At 52.1% G+C, this 17066-nt stretch overlaps 2 protein-coding genes across 2 annotated transcripts; one reads left to right on the top strand and one right to left on the bottom strand.

Moving 5' to 3' along the window:
- The first annotated feature begins 56 nt into the window (after positions 1–56).
- LOC122364080 (transport and Golgi organization protein 6 homolog) lies at positions 57–11196 on the top strand. The gene is made up of 9 exons (XM_043334145.1): positions 57–205; positions 2396–2689; positions 3093–3242; positions 4256–4330; positions 4594–6339; positions 7364–7553; positions 8048–8199; positions 10567–10680; positions 10891–11196. Exons 2-9 carry the CDS (start codon positions 2552–2554, stop codon positions 11080–11082), a joined length of 2757 nt encoding a protein of 918 aa, XP_043190080.1. The 5' UTR covers positions 57–205; positions 2396–2551; the 3' UTR covers positions 11083–11196.
- Positions 11190–16516, bottom strand: LOC122364081 (cytochrome c oxidase subunit 5B, mitochondrial-like). Its single transcript, XM_043334146.1, has 3 exons — positions 16339–16516; positions 11854–11927; positions 11190–11567 (listed from the first exon to the last, which is right to left on the bottom strand). The coding sequence occupies exons 1-3, from the start codon at positions 16418–16420 to the stop codon at positions 11349–11351; spliced, it is 375 nt and encodes a 124-aa protein (XP_043190081.1). The 5' UTR covers positions 16421–16516; the 3' UTR covers positions 11190–11348.
- Between the last annotated feature and the right edge of the window lie 550 nt (positions 16517–17066).

Here is a 17066-nt window from a genome sequence, read left to right as displayed (position 1 = left end):
CGCGCCGCCGCCGCCGCCGCCGCCGCCGCCGCCGGACGAGCTGTCGGTGCGTCAGCGGCGCGCCGCCGCCCGCGCCGTGCAGCTCACCGTGGCGCTGTGCGTGCTGCCCGCGCTGCCGGCCGGCGTCGGCGTGCCGCTCCAGCAGCGCTCCGAGAACGCCGAGCTGCTGCGGGCCGCCGGCGCGCTCCACACGGACCAGTACCAGGTCAGCAGACGGGCGGGTCGTAACAGGTCAGCAGGAGTGGGCAGTGCCAGGTCAGTAGGGACAGTACCGGGTCAGTAAGGGCAGTACCGGCCACCGGGTCAGTAGGGGTAGTACCAGGTCAGTAGGGGCAGTACCAGGTCAGCAGAGATGGGCAGTGCCGGGTCAGTAGGGGCAGCACCGGGTCAGTAGGTGCAGTACCGGGTCAGTAGGGGCAGTACCGGGTCAGCAGACAGGCAGTATCTGGTCAGCAGACGGGCGGGCAGAACCAGGCCAGCAGATGGGCAGTACCTGGTCACCAGGGGCTGGAAGTTGGGACGGGTAGTACCAGGTCAGGGGGACTGGGATGGGCAGTACAGGTCACCAGGACTTGACCTGCTGACCTGTATATGGTACAGGGTGACACAAAAAGCGGCCATCACCAAAATTCGAATAACTTCGGAAGTTTTATTCAGATCATCACCAAACTTCGGCCACTTTAGGTCACACCTATGTAGCAGACATCCACCAAGTTTCAAGTATTCACTACGAATACTTTTAGTACAGTGTGTGTTACTGACACTTCACAATGTGCTCCAGGTGAGCGCCCCGGCGCTGCAGGGCGTGGGCACACATGCATCCGGCGGGCAAAGTTGTCGATAACCCGATGGCTGTGCACTTTACAGAGTGCAATGGTCTCTGGAGACAGTGCTCAGGGGGTGAGCTACCCCAGAAACGTTATTCTTATCGGGTTATCGACAACTTTGCCCGCCGGATGCATGTGTGCTTAGTCTTAGCTTACGCCCTGCAGCGCCGGGGCGCTCACCTGGAGCACATTGTGGAGTGTCAGTAACACACACTGTACTAAAAGTATTCGTAGTGAAGACTTGAAACTTGGTGGATGTCTGCTACATAGGTGTGACCTAAAGTGGCAGAAGTTTGGTGATGATGTGAATAAAACTTCCGAAGTTATTCGAATTTGGTGATGACCGTTTTTTTTTTGTGTCACCCTGTATAATCCATATGTTGGTATTTGCAAAGCTTACTGAGACAGTGATATGTCGATTGCCTAGCTATTCATTTGGCAATCTACGTAAGCTACGGGTAGCTATTTTTGCGCGAGTCAAAATAATCGAATATCACTTCCTAGTTCCTTGTCGTGGTTTTTATCTCGACAAAAGGAACGAACTTGGTTCGTCCTGTTGTAATGCTGTTTAGAATACGTTGTTTTAGTTCTACAGTCTCCAACGCAGTCGTCGTTTCTGTAACGCAGTCGTCATAAGTAGTTTGACGAGACTGTCGAGACTTTGACATTCAATTTAGTTGGATTTGAGGAGATGAACAGGTGCTTCCCGCGCACCTATTAATAGTGTGTTAATTTGCTGTCTGTCTGGCTGTCGCAGCTCAGCTATTAATGGATTTCCTGGTTTATGGTATTTGATGTAGGCACCTAAGAGTGCAGACTCGATACGTGAAATGCGGCCCGACCTCCGAGCTGTGAAGCTGCAGCCATTGGTTGTAGGTTCTCCTCATACGGCTGGACGTAGGCGTCCAGTAACTTCAGTTTTATTTATTCAGCAGATCCGACAGCTAGTACTTGACTCAGTAAATTATGGCGTCGCATCGATTCGCTATCTATCCATTACTCCTCAATAAGGTCTGTGGGCCCACCGTAAATCAAAATTTGCGATCCAGAATGGTAAATCGGAATTGTCAGTCGCTAAGCCCCGGTGCATCGGACAGCTCACTCTTGTCGTAGCTGACGGAGCTGCACTGCAGACGAGCTCGGCAAGACCACACCCTTCTGAGAGCAGCAGAGAAACTTTCTTTCTCGCACTCATGGCTTCACCAAGAAGCGTAATATACTAGTGATTTGTCTTGATTTACTAGTACTAGTACTTGTTTCACGTTATTATTTCATTGTCAGCCTCTCTGAGCGTCTGACTGACACGCTCGTTGAGTCGGATGCTCCTGGGACCACGCTGTCTGTGTGACCGACTCACCCAGTCCCCCCCCCCTCCCCACTGACCGTCCCGTCAACAGTGTCCACCGTCCCACCCACTGAGTGTCCTGTCTCCCGGGCCACGCTGTCTGTGTGACCGACTCACCCAGTCCCCCACTGACGGTCCCGTCCACTGAGTGTCCCGTCTCCCGGGCCACGCTGTCTGTGTGACCGACCCACCCAGTCCCCACTGACGGTGCCGTGTGTCTCAGCGCCGGGCTGCGGCCGTGCTGGCGGCGCGGCGCCTGCTGCCGCTCAGCGCCGACCGCAGCCTGGCCCGGGCCGTGCTGGACGGCCACGTGACGGACCTGCTGGCGCTGCTGCTGCTGGTGGCGCACGCGCCGCTGGCTGCCGACGGCCGCGCCGGCATGACGCCCGAGCGGCGCCAGCAGCTGCTGCGCCAGCGGCGCCAGCTGGAGCCGCAGCTGGCGCCGCTGCTGGGCCGGCTGCCGGCCAGCGGCGCCGTGCGCGAGCTGCTGCTGCTCCAGCGCTGCGCCGCCACCAGCGTGAGTCGCGGGGGGGGGGGGGGAGGGGGGAGCGTCCGACACAGCGGCTGTTTGGGAGCGTCTGGCCGCTGGGTGTGGATTTGCTGTACTGACTAATGATTAACAATTAACAGTGTACCGAGTCTTCCTCATGCCGTAGGCCACAATCACAATCCGTGCCATAGACCTCTGTATACCTGGTATATAGAGGTCTATGTCCGTGTATTATTACAATGGTTAGCTAGTGACCAATATCGAAGGATAGGCAAGCTTTATTGCGTGGTGTGTTTGTTTTTATTCAGGTTACTCGCGCATTCGCCCGTCGCGGCTTACCAGGTTTATGCGATATCGACCACCGGTGTTGCCGTTCACCTGTTTTATTACCTTTGGTGGCCATAACCTTCACGTTTGGTGCGTGTTCCAGAAGCCGCCCCGCCGCTGGCTGCACGAGCGCACCGCCTGGTGGGTGTTCCAGTACGTGCGGCGGCCCGGCGGGCTGGCCGCCGTCACAGAGGGCCTGCTCCAGTTCTGGGGCCAGGACCGGCTCGATGACGTGCCTCTGGAGAGAATACAGGTGGGAAGGCTGAGTGTGGCGTGGTATAAGACGGCGTAGTGCACCTTAGTGCTCGCCGCCGGCGGATCCAGAAAGACGGTCTTGGACGCTGCGGGAGGCATACCCCCCTCAAAAGTTTTTTTTCCAAATTCCAAAAGCTCATCGGATTCCGATTCCTCACGCACTGCTTTACAGTTAAAACCAAACTTTTCCTCATAAAAGTTGCTTAGTTTTCGTTTGATTTTCTAAAAAAGCGCCAATTTTCGTCGATTTGGGATGCTGCGGGACGCGGGTGCATTTGACCCGAATGCCTCCCCTCTGGATCCGCCAGTGGCGCTCGCCCGTTTCCGCGTCTTAAGAATAGAGGCTTGGTATTATGATCGGATGTTGGCGTGTGTGACATTTCAGAAGATGGATTCGGGGGAGTGTTGTAAAATTTCACTTACATTCCGAGACCCGGCGGCAGGCTTGGTCGATTCGGGGGTAATAATGTCCTGTGTCGACGATAATGCATTTCCGTTCGCATTGCGTTGCTCAATTGAAGTCGCGCTTGCTGAAAGCCGTTTTCTGCAATGGGCCAATTTATAGAGGCTTTGTATGTTCAACGCACTACTGTGTTATGAATGCTATCCTATATCGGAAGTGCCTTATGCTGTTATCGGAACGCACATATCATATGAGACGCTGCGCACTATAGCCTTCACTTCATAATCCCTTTTGTTGTTTCGCGAACTGCAGTGTGCAATGCTTTACTTTTATGAAAGCAAAATTGATACCTTTATATCAATTTTGCGAATATTAGCGTTTTCGGTAGAGCCTGCTATTCATATATTATTCAAGCAAATATGGTTTTAATTGTTTTTCTTTACAAATTAAAAGCCAGGGCCCAATCTTACCAATACCGTGATGTTGTTACCAAATGTCGTGATATGTGCCGTGATATATGCCGTAATATTACCAATGCCTGATATCTGATTGGTACGAAACAATCAGATATAAGCTTGAACCTTTTCACCATTTCATTTTCGTTTCAGGCTGTGGCCACGCTGCTTTGTGCACCCCTCCCGGAATTCAAAGACGAACAGTACTTCACACACCTGGCTTCTGAGGTACGGCCAATGAAAGGGATCGGCTGCTTGCGTGTCTCGCTTCATCATTTACCTATTGCCAGTCTGCCTGCATTAGTCATTGCCGACTGGAATAATCTATTGTTTTTTTTTCTGCTTTATTTTCATCCATGTTGTAATTCTCGGCCTTCCCACTTCATTCGTCTCTGTCTCTTCTGCTGCTTGGCCAGCTGAATATCCTCCTTGCCCTCCATTGGTAATGTGGCCCTGCTGTACTGACTCTCTGCGCTGCCATGGCTCTCCAGGTGCTGAGTCTGCTGCGGCTGCCGCGCCAGGAGGCCCGTGTCACCGTGCTCCGGGTGGCCGGCGCGCTGTCCGCCGCGCTGTGGGCCACTCCGCTGGGCCGGCCGGCGGTCGAGGCCGCCCTGCTGCGGCCCCTGCTGGACCCGCTGTCGGCGGAGCGGCCGGAGCCCGCCGCCGAGGCCGAGCTGAGCGGAGCCGTGACGGCGCTCTGGCAGCTGGTGGTGGTCGGCAGTGAGCCCGACTCGCCCTGTCTGGAGGCGCTGGTGCCGTACGCCGGCGCCCTGCTCAGACTGCACGCCGTGGTCGGCAGCAGCGTGAGCCAGCTGCGCGCGCCGTGCCGCGAGCTGCTGCTGCGGCTGCTGAGCGCCGGCCGGCTGGGCGGCGCGCCGCAGACCGTGGAGCTCCTCCTGCTGTCGGACGGAGTCGGTGAGGCGCGCCGGTTCGCGCTGGGTGAGACGGGCGGCGCGCGCGTCGAGCCGGTGCCCGCTGAGGAGGCCGACAACTGGCTGCTCGAGGACGACGTGTTGGCGGCGGCGTTCTCCGGGCTGCTGGCCGAGGCGGCCGCGCAGCAGCTGGTGGCCGACGTGTTTGTGACGCTGCTGGAGCGGATGCGCGCGGTGGCCGCACTCGACGGTCTGGCGGAGGAGGCGCCGCCGCCGCTGTCCTCTGCCGAGACCCTGCTGGCCTGGGAGCGGCGGCACGCCGAGCGGCGCCGCCAGTTCCGGCACGGTCTGCTCACACTGCGCGCGCTGGCCGCGCTGACCGACTGTGAGCGGGCGCGGGCCGGCCTGGAGGACGCCGCCCGCCTGGTGCCCGTCGTGCAGACCCTGCTGGAGGGGTTCGAGGCCGGCGGCGGCGAGCCCGGTCTGCTGCAGGTGGAGACGGTCTGCCTGGCGCTGGGGGTGCTGGGCGGTCTGCTTGGCAGCGAGCCCAGCACGGCGCCGTGCTGGGCGGGCGCCCGCCGCCTGGAGCCCGTCCTGCAGCGACTGGCGGGGACTGAGGGTGGCTCGGAGCGCGTGCGGGACATGGCGGCAGATCTGCGGACACTGATCCTCACCAACGGGGCCGTCCGACCCGAGGACCTGGTCACCAGGCCGCCGCAGAGCCGGCCGACCGACGACCGCGTCAAGGCCGACCCGGATCGCAAACCGGGCCCCGGTCAAATGCCAGACCAGCGTACTTCTGGCCAGACGCCGCCCGAAGACCAGTGGATAAAACCGGACCCTGATGGCCAGGTGGACAGCAAACCGGACCAACGTCGTACGCCCCTGATCACGGTCCTCGATTCACGGGACAACACCGACCAAACAGACGCGGCACCCGACTCAGCGGTGAAACTCGAGTCCCCGCTAGAACCTACTCCGACAGCTCAGCGGCGGCTTAAACCTTCCACGGATGTCGGATCTGACGCCTCTTCGCCGCCGGTCCCTGGAGAAACGGGGACGGCGTCTGGCGTTACCCACACTGACCCTGCCGCCGTATCAAAGGACCTAGCGTCAGCCATCGTCAGGGACAACCCGCCCTGCGGACCCTCGGACCCGGCCTGCGGACCCTCGGAGCCGGCCTGCGGACCCTCGGACCCGGCCCGCGGGCCCTCGGACCCGCCCACCTACCAGCAGGCTATGTACGAGCTGGTGGACCCCCTGTTGCCGGTGCGCGCGCACGCGCTGCTATCACTGAGCCGACTCCTGGAGCGTGGCGACCCGGAGACGTGCAGCCACAGGGAGCAGCTGCTGGGTGTGTTTCAGGTGAGCGGGCATTGCGGGCTGGGTGTGTTTCAGGTGAGCGGGACTGCGGGGTGGGTGTGTTTCAGGTGAGCGGGAATTGCGGGATGGGCGCGGCAGGCCGGGTCGAGCGGGGGGAGATGACAGGGAAGTGCAGTCGATGCGATGCCCAGCCGATCGCAACCTGGTGGCACAAAGACTGCAAGTTGGGGATAGGCTTTGAATACGATTTATAGGGAATATTTTTTTTTATTAAAGGGGTAGTGATGACTATTACGATAAGAATCTGGAACCCACGATGAAAATGAGTTAAAGTATAGTAGTACATCGTCATCGATTCGCAATTAAAATGATTGTAATGTTGCTTTTGGACAACTGCTCGGGCATCATTCTCGCATTGCTGAGGTGCAGCTGGCTTGAAATGCTTCAAGTGTTTGCTCAACTGCCAGCAGCAGCGAAGAGCTACCAGTTTCTGTAATATGAATGAGCGTAAAAGGGACTTGCGATGGGCTTAGTTGTGGAAGATACTTTGAAGAATATTGTGACCTCATTCATTCTGTCCTCGGCTCGGGGGCCGGCCGCCGGTTTTCTATTTGCGGCACTTCGGCTGTACGTAGAATCAAGTGAATTTTTCTTTACACTGCTATATTAATATGCGTATATCATTAACGTGTTGTGGATACATCTATATTTAGGTTGAGAGCTGTACTGGTGACACGCTAATTATACATATATTCGTTTCCTAATGTGCCTGGTAACGTGCGTCACGCATTCACTATTCTGAGATCGGGCAGCTCTCTCTGGGATGTAATTCCCACAGCGTCATTCGCTATGCGGAAACTGCACCATGACTGTACTGGTTACTCCTACGTCCCAGTCTTGCTCCCACGCTTTTCTGACTGTGCCTCTCTCTCTCTCTCTCTCTCTCTCTCTCTCTCTCTCTCTCTCTCTCTCTCTCTCTCTCTCTCTCTCTCTCTCTCTCTCTCTCTCTCTCTCCCCTCCCTCTCCCTCTCTCCCCCTTCCTCTGACCCTCCTCCCTCCCCCGCAGGATAAGCTCGACGATGACGACTCGTACGTGTACCTGGCGGCGGTGCGCGGCCTGGCCTGTCTGGCGGACCGGTACACCACACAGGTAGTGCCCGAGCTCTGCCGACAGTTCACTGACCGCGCCAGACACCAGGACACGGAGACGAGGCTCAAACTGGCTGAGGCTCTGGTGCTCGTCGTCCGAAACCTGGGTGAGAGCGGGGAGGGGAAGGGAAGGAAGGGGAGGCAGCAGGAGGACAGGGGAAATGGAAGGAGTGCTGGGGGTACGGTGGATGTGATAGGAGAGTTAGGAGAGGTGGCACGAGGCCATTGTAATCCATCCTTGACATGGACGGAAATGGGGATAACCGATAGGAATCTGGCGAGTGGGAGGGAACCCCGCTGCTGGCCGCAAATTCCTCTGATCCTAATTATATTTATCATCAACTTTGGTTATCGTTTCATTACTGAGTGTCACCAACTCACGAACGCTAAGGCAGACTTGTTTACATGATTTGCTGTGCATTGCTAGAGCCCTTTTAACCACACCGAGTTGATCAGATAATGCGGCGCTCATCCCCGCGGCTTCCGACCGTCAGCCGGGCCCGGGCGAATGGCCCTTATCCCCGTCAGTGTTGTCTGCAGTGCGGACCACGCCTTGCGTCCCATCTACTACTGCAGCTGACCACGCCCCGTGTGCCCTCAGGCGACCTGGCGCCGCACCACTCGCCGCCGCTGCTGGCTGCCCTGCTGGCCGGCTGCCGGGACCCCGAGCCGCTGGTGCGGGCCTCCAGTCTCTCCTGTCTGGCAGAGGTGTGCCGACTGCTCCGCTTCTCACTGGCCGCTCACCTGCACGAGGTGAGAATATGCTCACCTGCACGGGGTGAGAACATGCTCACCTGCGCCAGGTGAGAATATGCTCACCGGCCGGTGAGGTTCTTACCCACCGGATGACTCAGTGTGTGCAGACTGCGGGGATTTCTGAATTCAGTGATTCGTCTCGGCGACTCCAGCTTTTGGTCGTTATGTTCCATCGGCTGCGGCAGTCTCGGTGTTTGGATGCTCATACGAGACTGGTGCGAATGGGACTTATCTCCTGACCTCCGAAGCCAGATTGAGTTGCATTTATCCAGTAATAGGCTTTGTATTTGACTAATTGTGCTCAGCGGGGGACATCACACAATGATAAATCGCTATCTCGTACCAACGCTTAGCCCCCATATCATGCTGGCCTCATTATATGTATCTCCACTAGCTGCAGCCACCAATCGTTTCAATTAGCACGTGCCTAGCGATCCTTAGTTCTCAGGTCTTGGAAGTGGGGAACAACACGAGCTGGTCACTGAGCCGATCCGTTTGTTATCACTGTGGTGCGTCAGATATCGTCAACAGGTACTCCCCAGGACTGACGCCAGAGTCGCCACTGGCCTCCATTATCGTGCCTAACAAACTCCATAAACGAACAGATTAAAAGAGCATTGTATTACTGGACTTCTATAGCCCAGTCGTTACCGTTTTTCGCTTTGCATGCACGTATCAGCTGAACAGTCAGTCGCTCTGGCGACGGGCATTGCCCCCGTTCCCCACAATTGGAGATCCGGTTGCGCCAACTCGGCTTGTTGAACTGCTGTGTGCAGGTTGGGTGACGTAACAGACCCGATCGGACGCTGGCATTGTTCCAAGTGCAGAGTGCTGTAGTGGCATTTCAAGCGTCTTTTAAAATTCAAAGGATTTCGAGCTAATCATCAAGCAACGAACCAGCGACGAATAATTTCATTTCCGACGTTATCAATTTGTTTTGTTTTGTTTAGTTATCTGTTCTTTTGAACACAGTAGACTAGAGTGATGAATTGTTGGGACGACCCAAAGCGTTTGACTCACGATTCAGTCGAGCACGACTCTTAAGTTCGTCCGGATCAGCCTGTGTGGGCTGCCGATGGGAAGAGACGGAGGTTACTTAAAGTCGTTTTCAGGGCACCGTGAGAAACCAGGTTAGCGTCCCATGGCGTCCTGTAGGGGGACCCATGTGTTCTAATTTGCTAAATTTACTTCTATTTGTTTACTTCAGTTCATGTACTAACAGTTTGGAATATTCGTATTTGAAAATAAATTAGATGTGTTGCCATTATTGAGCGCCATATCATGAATGCCTTTGGCTAACGATGAGCCCTAAATAGTTAGATAGACCGTAAGTGGTGCATGGCGGAGCAGTCGGCCGACATAACCCAGGCATCTGCGCGCCCGCTGCATTCACTGCGTCCGACAGGAGGCGGCTTCCTTTCGACCGCGGCCCTGTATCCCGGGCTCCTCGCCATGATAAGAGGCCGTTACGTCATTCGTCCGGCATGGTTTCGCCATGGCCGTTTCTCCCATAGCTCTCGCAAATACCCGGGGACTCCCTGATCGGGCCGCAGCCGGGCAATGACGTCAGTATGCCGTCTGTTTGTCCCATAGGTCAATGGTTTGTCCGCTCGACACACCGCCGGCGGGGTATATAGGGCCTTGCCGCCGGCGGCGGCCGGCCACTGCCGCTGCACCGGCCGCGAGCCGTTTCCAGGGAGACGCCGGCCGCAATTACGGCAATAGTCAACAGAGAGGCCGTATCATGTACCCGGTTATTTATCAAATCACAGAATAACGCATTAACGTCAGGGACGGCCGGAGCGGAGTTGTGACGTCACTAAGATCAAAGGAAGCGGCGCTATTGCTTAGCTCAAATGACCGTTGACGTTAATAAGTCAGCTACCTGACCCCTGGAACTCCCAGTGTTGTGCCTGTCATTAGTAGCCTTTACTTGTGTCCACCTCTGCCGCCCCGCGTTTGACCGTCTACCCTGGTAACCGAGCTGCATTCGGCATTCGGATAATCAGGGATAATTTTCCGGGATCACCAGGATCATTCGATGTTTTAGGCTGACGCCGTGCACAGCGGACATGACAACGAGTAAAAGAGCCATTTGTGAAGCAATAGCAATATAAAAATGTGACTAATTGCATCGATGGTTCCTGCAAGACCAAATAATTACCGGTGATCCCGGGTAATTATCCCTCATTTCCAGATGCCGAACGCAGGGCGGGCGTCACGTTTCAATACAGGTGTTTGACCATCTCTGCCGTGGTAACCCGATGTCTGCACTCATCGCCTCCTGCCGTGTGTGCTCTGGCGTTTGGGCCGTGGTGACGCGGTGGTTTTCGGTGCCGGTAACCCAGCGCCCCACCCCCGCAGGTGTTTGGCTGTCTGTCAGCACTGGTGGACACGGACCCTGCCGTTGAGGTGCGGCGCGCCGCCGTCCTGGTGGTCGCCCAGCTCATCGAAGGTCTCGGCGCCGACGCTCTCAAGGTGCGCTATTTCTGGTCTCGGCAGTGCCAATGTCAGTGTGTCAGAGTGTCAGTGTTGTGTCAGTGTCGTGTCATTGTGTCGGTCAATGTCAGTGTCGTGTCAGCGTGTCGGTGTTGTCAGCCGGTTGGTCCGTAGTTGCGAGGAAATGGGAATGCCTTGCCGTGTCTAGCGAGTGGCACTGTTGCTGACCCGTCCACCCCCCGCCGGTAGGTGCTGGAGGACGTCCTTCTGCCGCTGTACCGGCGACTCAAGGTGCTGCTGCGCAGGGAGGAGGACCCGGCGCTGCTCCATCACGTGCAGACGGCACTGGACGGCCTCGAGTCGGCCACACGACAGATGCTGTTCCCGCCGGCACCCCGCACTCTGCAGAAACGCATCCTGGTGCTCGACCCGCCGTCGTGATGCACGCTCGAGACCCGTGAATGCCCATCCCATGTTTTGTGAAGTGATATTTGCTAGCAGCGTGTCCATCACCCATCCGTGCCAATACATGTCGACAGACGGCGGAGTACACAATATGTGTGTGGTGTATATTCCTCACCCGAGCGGGACCCGACACTGCGGGCCGCGCCGCAACACCGCGCCGGATTCACAGGTAATATTTAGACTATTCATCTCGCTCGCACGCCGCACATGGTCGCTCTCACAGTCGGCTCGGCCCCGGCGGCCTATTCCAGCGCGGGCAGCGGCGCGCCCTCGACCAGCTTGAACCAGTGGCCGCACTCGCAGCGCTTGGGCTCGCCGGCCTTGAGCCACATGTAGTTGACGCAGGTGGCGTCCTCCTCGCAGACGCAGCCGACGATGCGGCACTGGAAGCGCGACGGGATCAGGTTGGGCTGCTCCTTGGTGCCCACGCCGCGGTGGTACAGGCCCATGTCGAACGGGTCCTGCCGGAGAGATCGGTGACGGTGTCAGTCGCAGGGTGACGGCGTCGGGATGCAAAGGCAGGCCCAGCATATACGCATCTTTTGCGGAGGGAGGGTGAAGAAAACAATGAAACAACGTTTTGGGAATAAAGAAAATTACAAAACTTTGACGTGCAAATACTGAGCAAATACCGAAGCAACCCTTCTACACTGACAAATTTTGCCGAGTGACTAGAACTCCCAAAGATTCTGCAGGAGCCCCCCTCCCCCCCCCCCCAGCGCGTGCCGCACAGCGCTGGTGACTCACGTTGTTTCCGGCCCGTCGCGCGAGCATCTCCTGCTTCTCAATACCGGTGGCGTGTTCGAACGGGTCGGGCATCACTGCAAGCAAAGGCGCCGAGTCAGACAACCGCTGGACACAGCAGGCTCATGATCAGCATGGATAGGGCCGATCATGCCTATCATGGTTAAACTTAAGGCAGGGTTGTCACTCAGTTAATCACTGTGGAGGAGAGGAAGAGAGTATTGCTACAATTTTTTTATTACACTGAAAATATCATTTTTGTAACACGAAGATCGAGTATGGAAAAGGAGTAAAGAGGTAAATGAAATCACCAACTTAAGATATTGGTAACATATATACTTTGAGGAACAATGCAAGAAAAACTTATAAGTCACACTTCAATTTCCTGAAAGTGCATGACAACTATGTCAGACATCATGTTATGTAAAAAAGCAGACACTAGCTCTTCTCTACTAAAAAGAAGTGGAGGCAATTTGTTCCAGCAAAAAGAAGATAAGCAATACTAAGCCAGGAAAAATGAAATAAAAGGATTTGAAAAGGTATATTTGTTTTAATGACATCAGACTGCAGAAAAGTTGAAAATATGAATTACAGCACTTTTCTACCTTGCACCTACACACATTTATGATAGCTTTTAAACCAACAGCTCATTTTGATTCCCTAATTAAACCAAATACTCTTTGACACGTTTCATCAAATCTTCAAGCTTAATGTGTGGGTGATGAGTTAGAGTAGGACCATGGATGATATAACACTGGATTGGTGTCTCGTGGAAATTAACATTGGGATCCGCGACATTGGGATCAGGCCTGCCATCTAGCGAGAGAATTATCGTAAGTTAGGAGCAAGCCGAGTGAACGCCATCTCTCAGCATTATGACACACGTGGGAGTGGTGTGTTAGTTGGCTTGAAGTGCATATTCCCACGAGTTGGAAGTAATCTTACTGGACCTGAGACGACAAAAAACGTCTTAAATGCTTGAAAGCCAAAAACGTCAAGCGGCCTTTAGGTAATAACGAAAATAAAATGCGTAAAATGGTGTGTATTGAAACGCCCAGTCCCATCGGCTTGTACGACCTTTTATATGGTCATTTACTCACAATGGTACAGTAGTTTGACAATATGTCACTTACAAATTTGGTAGGCTTATTCCTTCTTCTCCGAATTTCGCCAGATTTTCTTCATCTTAGTTAATGTTACGGCACGTGTCACGTGCCAACTTAGGGGTGTCGAAAGTGTTCCACATAAAGTAACTCCGCAATGGCTGGGCCAATTACAGTAAAACTTCGTCAATAGTTAGGCACCCAGTGGCCAATGCATTTCCATGTGTCACTATGGGGGTGCTACTGCACGTGCGCACGTGCGGGGTGCCGCTTCCATATCTCAAGAACGGCTGGGCGAATAACACTCAAACTTGGTACACAAATGTCACATCGATGCTCGCACTGCATTGATCAGTGCTTACATTGGTGCAGAGCTGTTAGGAAAACGATGAAATGAGATGCGTGGTGTTTATGCCTTTCTTTTCCAGCAGCTGATTGATCCGCAACAGGAGATCCTTTTTGTGAAGGCTTCGTCTCCCTTTTCCACTCCTTGTTTAAAATAACATTAACAATGTACGAAGAAGATCACACATCAAAGTTGTTTTAGGCGGCTATCTTGGGCCAGGACTGCGGAGTTGTAGTCAGAGCCAGCGGTTCTGTTCCGACTCGGAATCGGTTGATTTTTAAAAGCTGTGGTCGGAGTATGAGTCGAACGTCACCGAAAAGTCATCGACTCCACAAACTTACCAGGGCTGCAGAGTCGGAGTCTGTGAATCGACAGTTCTGCCCGAAGGAGTCGGAGTCGATATTTGGATATCGGAATCGGAGTTGGAGCCAAAGTCACTGAAATTTCATCGACTACGCAGCGCTGGTTGGGTCCTTTTCATAGAGCGTCTTGAATGGCATATTGAGCGGCAATGACGTTAGCAATTCCGTTTAACTTTTTCATTAGACTTATAGATGGTATTTACGTTCGTTTTGTTCTTTGATCGGACAATTTGTTTGATTTAGGCCAAGTAAAGACTCATGTGAAAAATAGTGAAAACAACACGTGCTGGCGAAGTCTCCAATAACTCCCTGTTTCACGATTTAATGAGGAAATAACATGGCACTGCTTATCTTATTACTGACCCTGCACATAAATCTATTAATTTCTTCGCTTTTACTGACATATAAAGACATAACCTTTTGAAAAATTGCACAACAAGCCTGCTACTACACCACACTCCCGTGTGTCACAATGCTAATCAGCGGCGTTCACTCGGCTTGCTCCTAACTTACGACAATTCTCCCGCTAGATGGCAGGCCTGAGCTCAATGTCGCCAAAAACTGCGAAGACACCAATCCATTATTATCTCATCCATGGTAGGACCATATCTGAAAACATATTATTGCCTATATTCCATTGTCAATTAGACAAGTGCAACCAATGAGTACCTGCTGGCTATAAAACAATATAAAAAACATGCATTGTATAACCAGAGTGTGTACCTATATCTTCTGGGATGATTTATAACCAGAGTGTATATCCTCTGGGATGATTTCTGGTGACTTCATTTAGGTAAGCATCTTTGTGCTGTGGTCCTTTATGCTTATGTCTTCATTTAGGCACAGAGGGTCAGGACTATCAGGGGAATCATGATCAGCTAGGCTGTTATGTAATCATTTTGTCTAAAACATCTATCACAGGACTTCAAAGTTTTTCAGGGTTGAGCAATAAGAGCTGTTACATTTGTGATGTGTCATATCAATAAGGTTGTTTTAGTGCAATAACTTGAATGGATGAAAACATGTAATGAAAACCTGATAATAACCTGATAAATTAGGACCTTTAGCAGCAATACTTTGGTAAATGTCAAGTTTAAGTCCTAAGAAGATTTCATTGATAAATTTTTCATATTTTTACATTATTTGACATCCTGAATCCAAAAATGATACTCATTTGTCTCGCAAATAAAAGGAAAAACATAATCAAACCTGACCTAACCTTACCTACTTACCTATAACCTACCAACCTACAACCTACAAACCTACCCTAACCTAACCTAACCTACAAACCTACCTACCTACAACCTAAAACCTACAAACCTACAACCTAACCTAAGCCCTGATCGGCGTCCGGCTAGTACTCTTGCCCGCGCTCACATACGTGCACGTTACCCCGGCAACGGGCTATTGACCAATGAGAAGCGAGAAAAGTGTTACGTCACTGCGATTTTTCATATACCTGTGCCCCCCGGACGTGACGTAGTGTGCTCGCGCGCGTGCAGGGTCTCTGCGATCGAAAAAGAGCGCTAGCAGCGCGCCACTCGACGCCGCAATTGTCAAAAGCGGCGTGTTTGTATGCCTTATTATGAATGATGTGTGTAAAAGTGAGTTTTTATGTTGTTTATTTGGAGGAAATGGTTGGAATAAATAAAGTTATTTTTATTTCTGTTGGTTGGAGTTTTTATTCAAAAGATTTCGGTCTATACCATTGATATTTACTGAAAATACCTTCGCTTGAATAAATTGCAGATATTTGGCAACTGAAGTGTTAGGTAAGCCTAAATGATATGTAAAAAGGTAAGAGACACCCTTATTATCATTTGAGAAACGAAAATATATGAATTTTCCTTATAAGACTCGCTCAATATGCTACTCCGCGATTTATGCCCCGAGGGTGTCCGAGGGTTCCCGTTAGTTTGTCGTTGGCACTCGGCTCGCCGAGCCGACGTCACCGCCTGTGACGTCGGCTCGCGAAATACGTCATACCCTGCACACAAAATAGCCGGCTGCCGAACAGCGCTCTAACCTAAAACCTAAAATTTTTGCTGTTTCATATTCGTATCAACAGCGTCACAATTGTAGTTAGGACCTAAACTTGACATATACCAATACTTTTGTACAACATGACAATTTTCTACTGCTGTTCATCCCAACAGTCCAGTAGATTTTTTTTAGAATTATTGGTGCCATCAATAAGAGCAAGCAAAAAATTGTTCAGAGCCAGTGGCACTATTTCCAGTGTAAGTCTAAAGGAGCCACATACCTCCGAGGAATTTCTATGATAGTAAAAAGTAAAGTAGATATCAGTGCTATGAATTCCTTGGGGCTTCTAGTAGTGAGGAGGAGTCAAAAATCAATATGCAAAAGTCAATTGAGTCAAGCAGTCAAAATCAAAACTTGGGTTGTCCACAACTAGCAACTGAGCAGTTAAAACCAGCAATGCGTGTTCATATTGATATAAGGGATGCAAAAACTATTGCGGTGCATTATAGGTAGAAACAGGCCGTCGCTGAGAAGCTTTACCAAGTTTAAGATTGATTGAACAGGCACATATGTACTGGCGTCAATTCAAATTTTGTACCTGATTCCATCAATATGCAAGATATTTTGATACATTCATAAATTAGCAGAGCTCATGTGTTGGCAGTGGACGCAACAATGAATCATATTCACTTACTTTTATCACATTGTGTCGCTGACACACTGAGGTATCTGCGAGCGCAAGTGTAGATGCCACGGCGTGCGATATTGAGGGCCATTTTGCTTTATTTTCGTATAAAAACTAAACGGGCCCAAACAATCCGTCAACGCGGGGCAACGCAAAGAAAGATTGCAAAGCCGTTTTTCACCACTATGCGAAAAAATTCTTTTCCACCACTATCTCGAACAGCTGATAGAGGGAATCAACCACTAAATGATAACCCATAAATTAGAACCAAGAAATGTTCCTAAATAAGTGCAGTTTATATCCTTCAATAATCAGTTCTCTTCTGGTTTTCTACACATCATGCATCTTATCTTACTTCTATTTATGGCAAGATCCTGCTGCATCTTCTTTCACCCTAAGACAACCACTGGTGACCCGAGGGGGGGGGGGGGTGGAAATCGACAAAAAATTGTGGATTTTCGACAATTAGGCTAAAACTTAACTTTTGTAAGGAAAAGTTTGGTTTTAACTGCACAGCAGTGCATAAGGAATCGAGATCCGATAAGTATTCGGAATTCGGAGAAACTTTTTTGGGGGTAGGAATCCTCTGTTTACTTTACTATTATAATGCCCACAGCGTCCAAGACAGACTTTCCGGACCCGCCATTGCGCCAAACAGAACATCTCCATTTTGCTATTTCAATTACACACAAAAAATATCAAAACTGATAGTGACAACTTCCTAACTAGAACTCTGG

This window comes from Amphibalanus amphitrite, unplaced genomic scaffold, assembly GCF_019059575.1.
Source record: "Amphibalanus amphitrite isolate SeventyFive unplaced genomic scaffold, NRLGWU_Aamphi_draft 000655F_arrow, whole genome shotgun sequence".
Taxonomy (NCBI): Eukaryota; Metazoa; Arthropoda; class Thecostraca; order Balanomorpha; family Balanidae; genus Amphibalanus; species Amphibalanus amphitrite.
Note: the sequence above shows the minus strand (reverse complement) of the source record. Positions and strands in the feature narration are given on the sequence as shown.

Coding starts and splice junctions, on each gene's coding strand:
- LOC122364080 (XM_043334145.1), top strand. CDS start 2,552: ATGACGCCCGAGCGGCGCCAGCAGCTGCTGCGCCAGCGGCGCCAGCTG. Junction 8,200..10,566: donor TGGCCGCTCACCTGCACGAG/GTGAGAATATGC, acceptor CCACCCCCGCAG/GTGTTTGGCTGTCTGTCAGC. Junction 10,681..10,890: donor TCGGCGCCGACGCTCTCAAG/GTGCGCTATTTC, acceptor CCCCGCCGGTAG/GTGCTGGAGGACGTCCTTCT.
- LOC122364081 (XM_043334146.1), bottom strand. CDS start 16,420: ATGGCCCTCAATATCGCACGCCGTGGCATCTACACTTGCGCTCGCAGA. Junction 11,928..16,338: donor AGCGACACAATGTGATAAAA/GTAAGTGAATAT, acceptor CTTTGCTTGCAG/TGATGCCCGACCCGTTCGAA. Junction 11,568..11,853: donor CGCGACGGGCCGGAAACAAC/GTGAGTCACCAG, acceptor TCTCTCCGGCAG/GACCCGTTCGACATGGGCCT.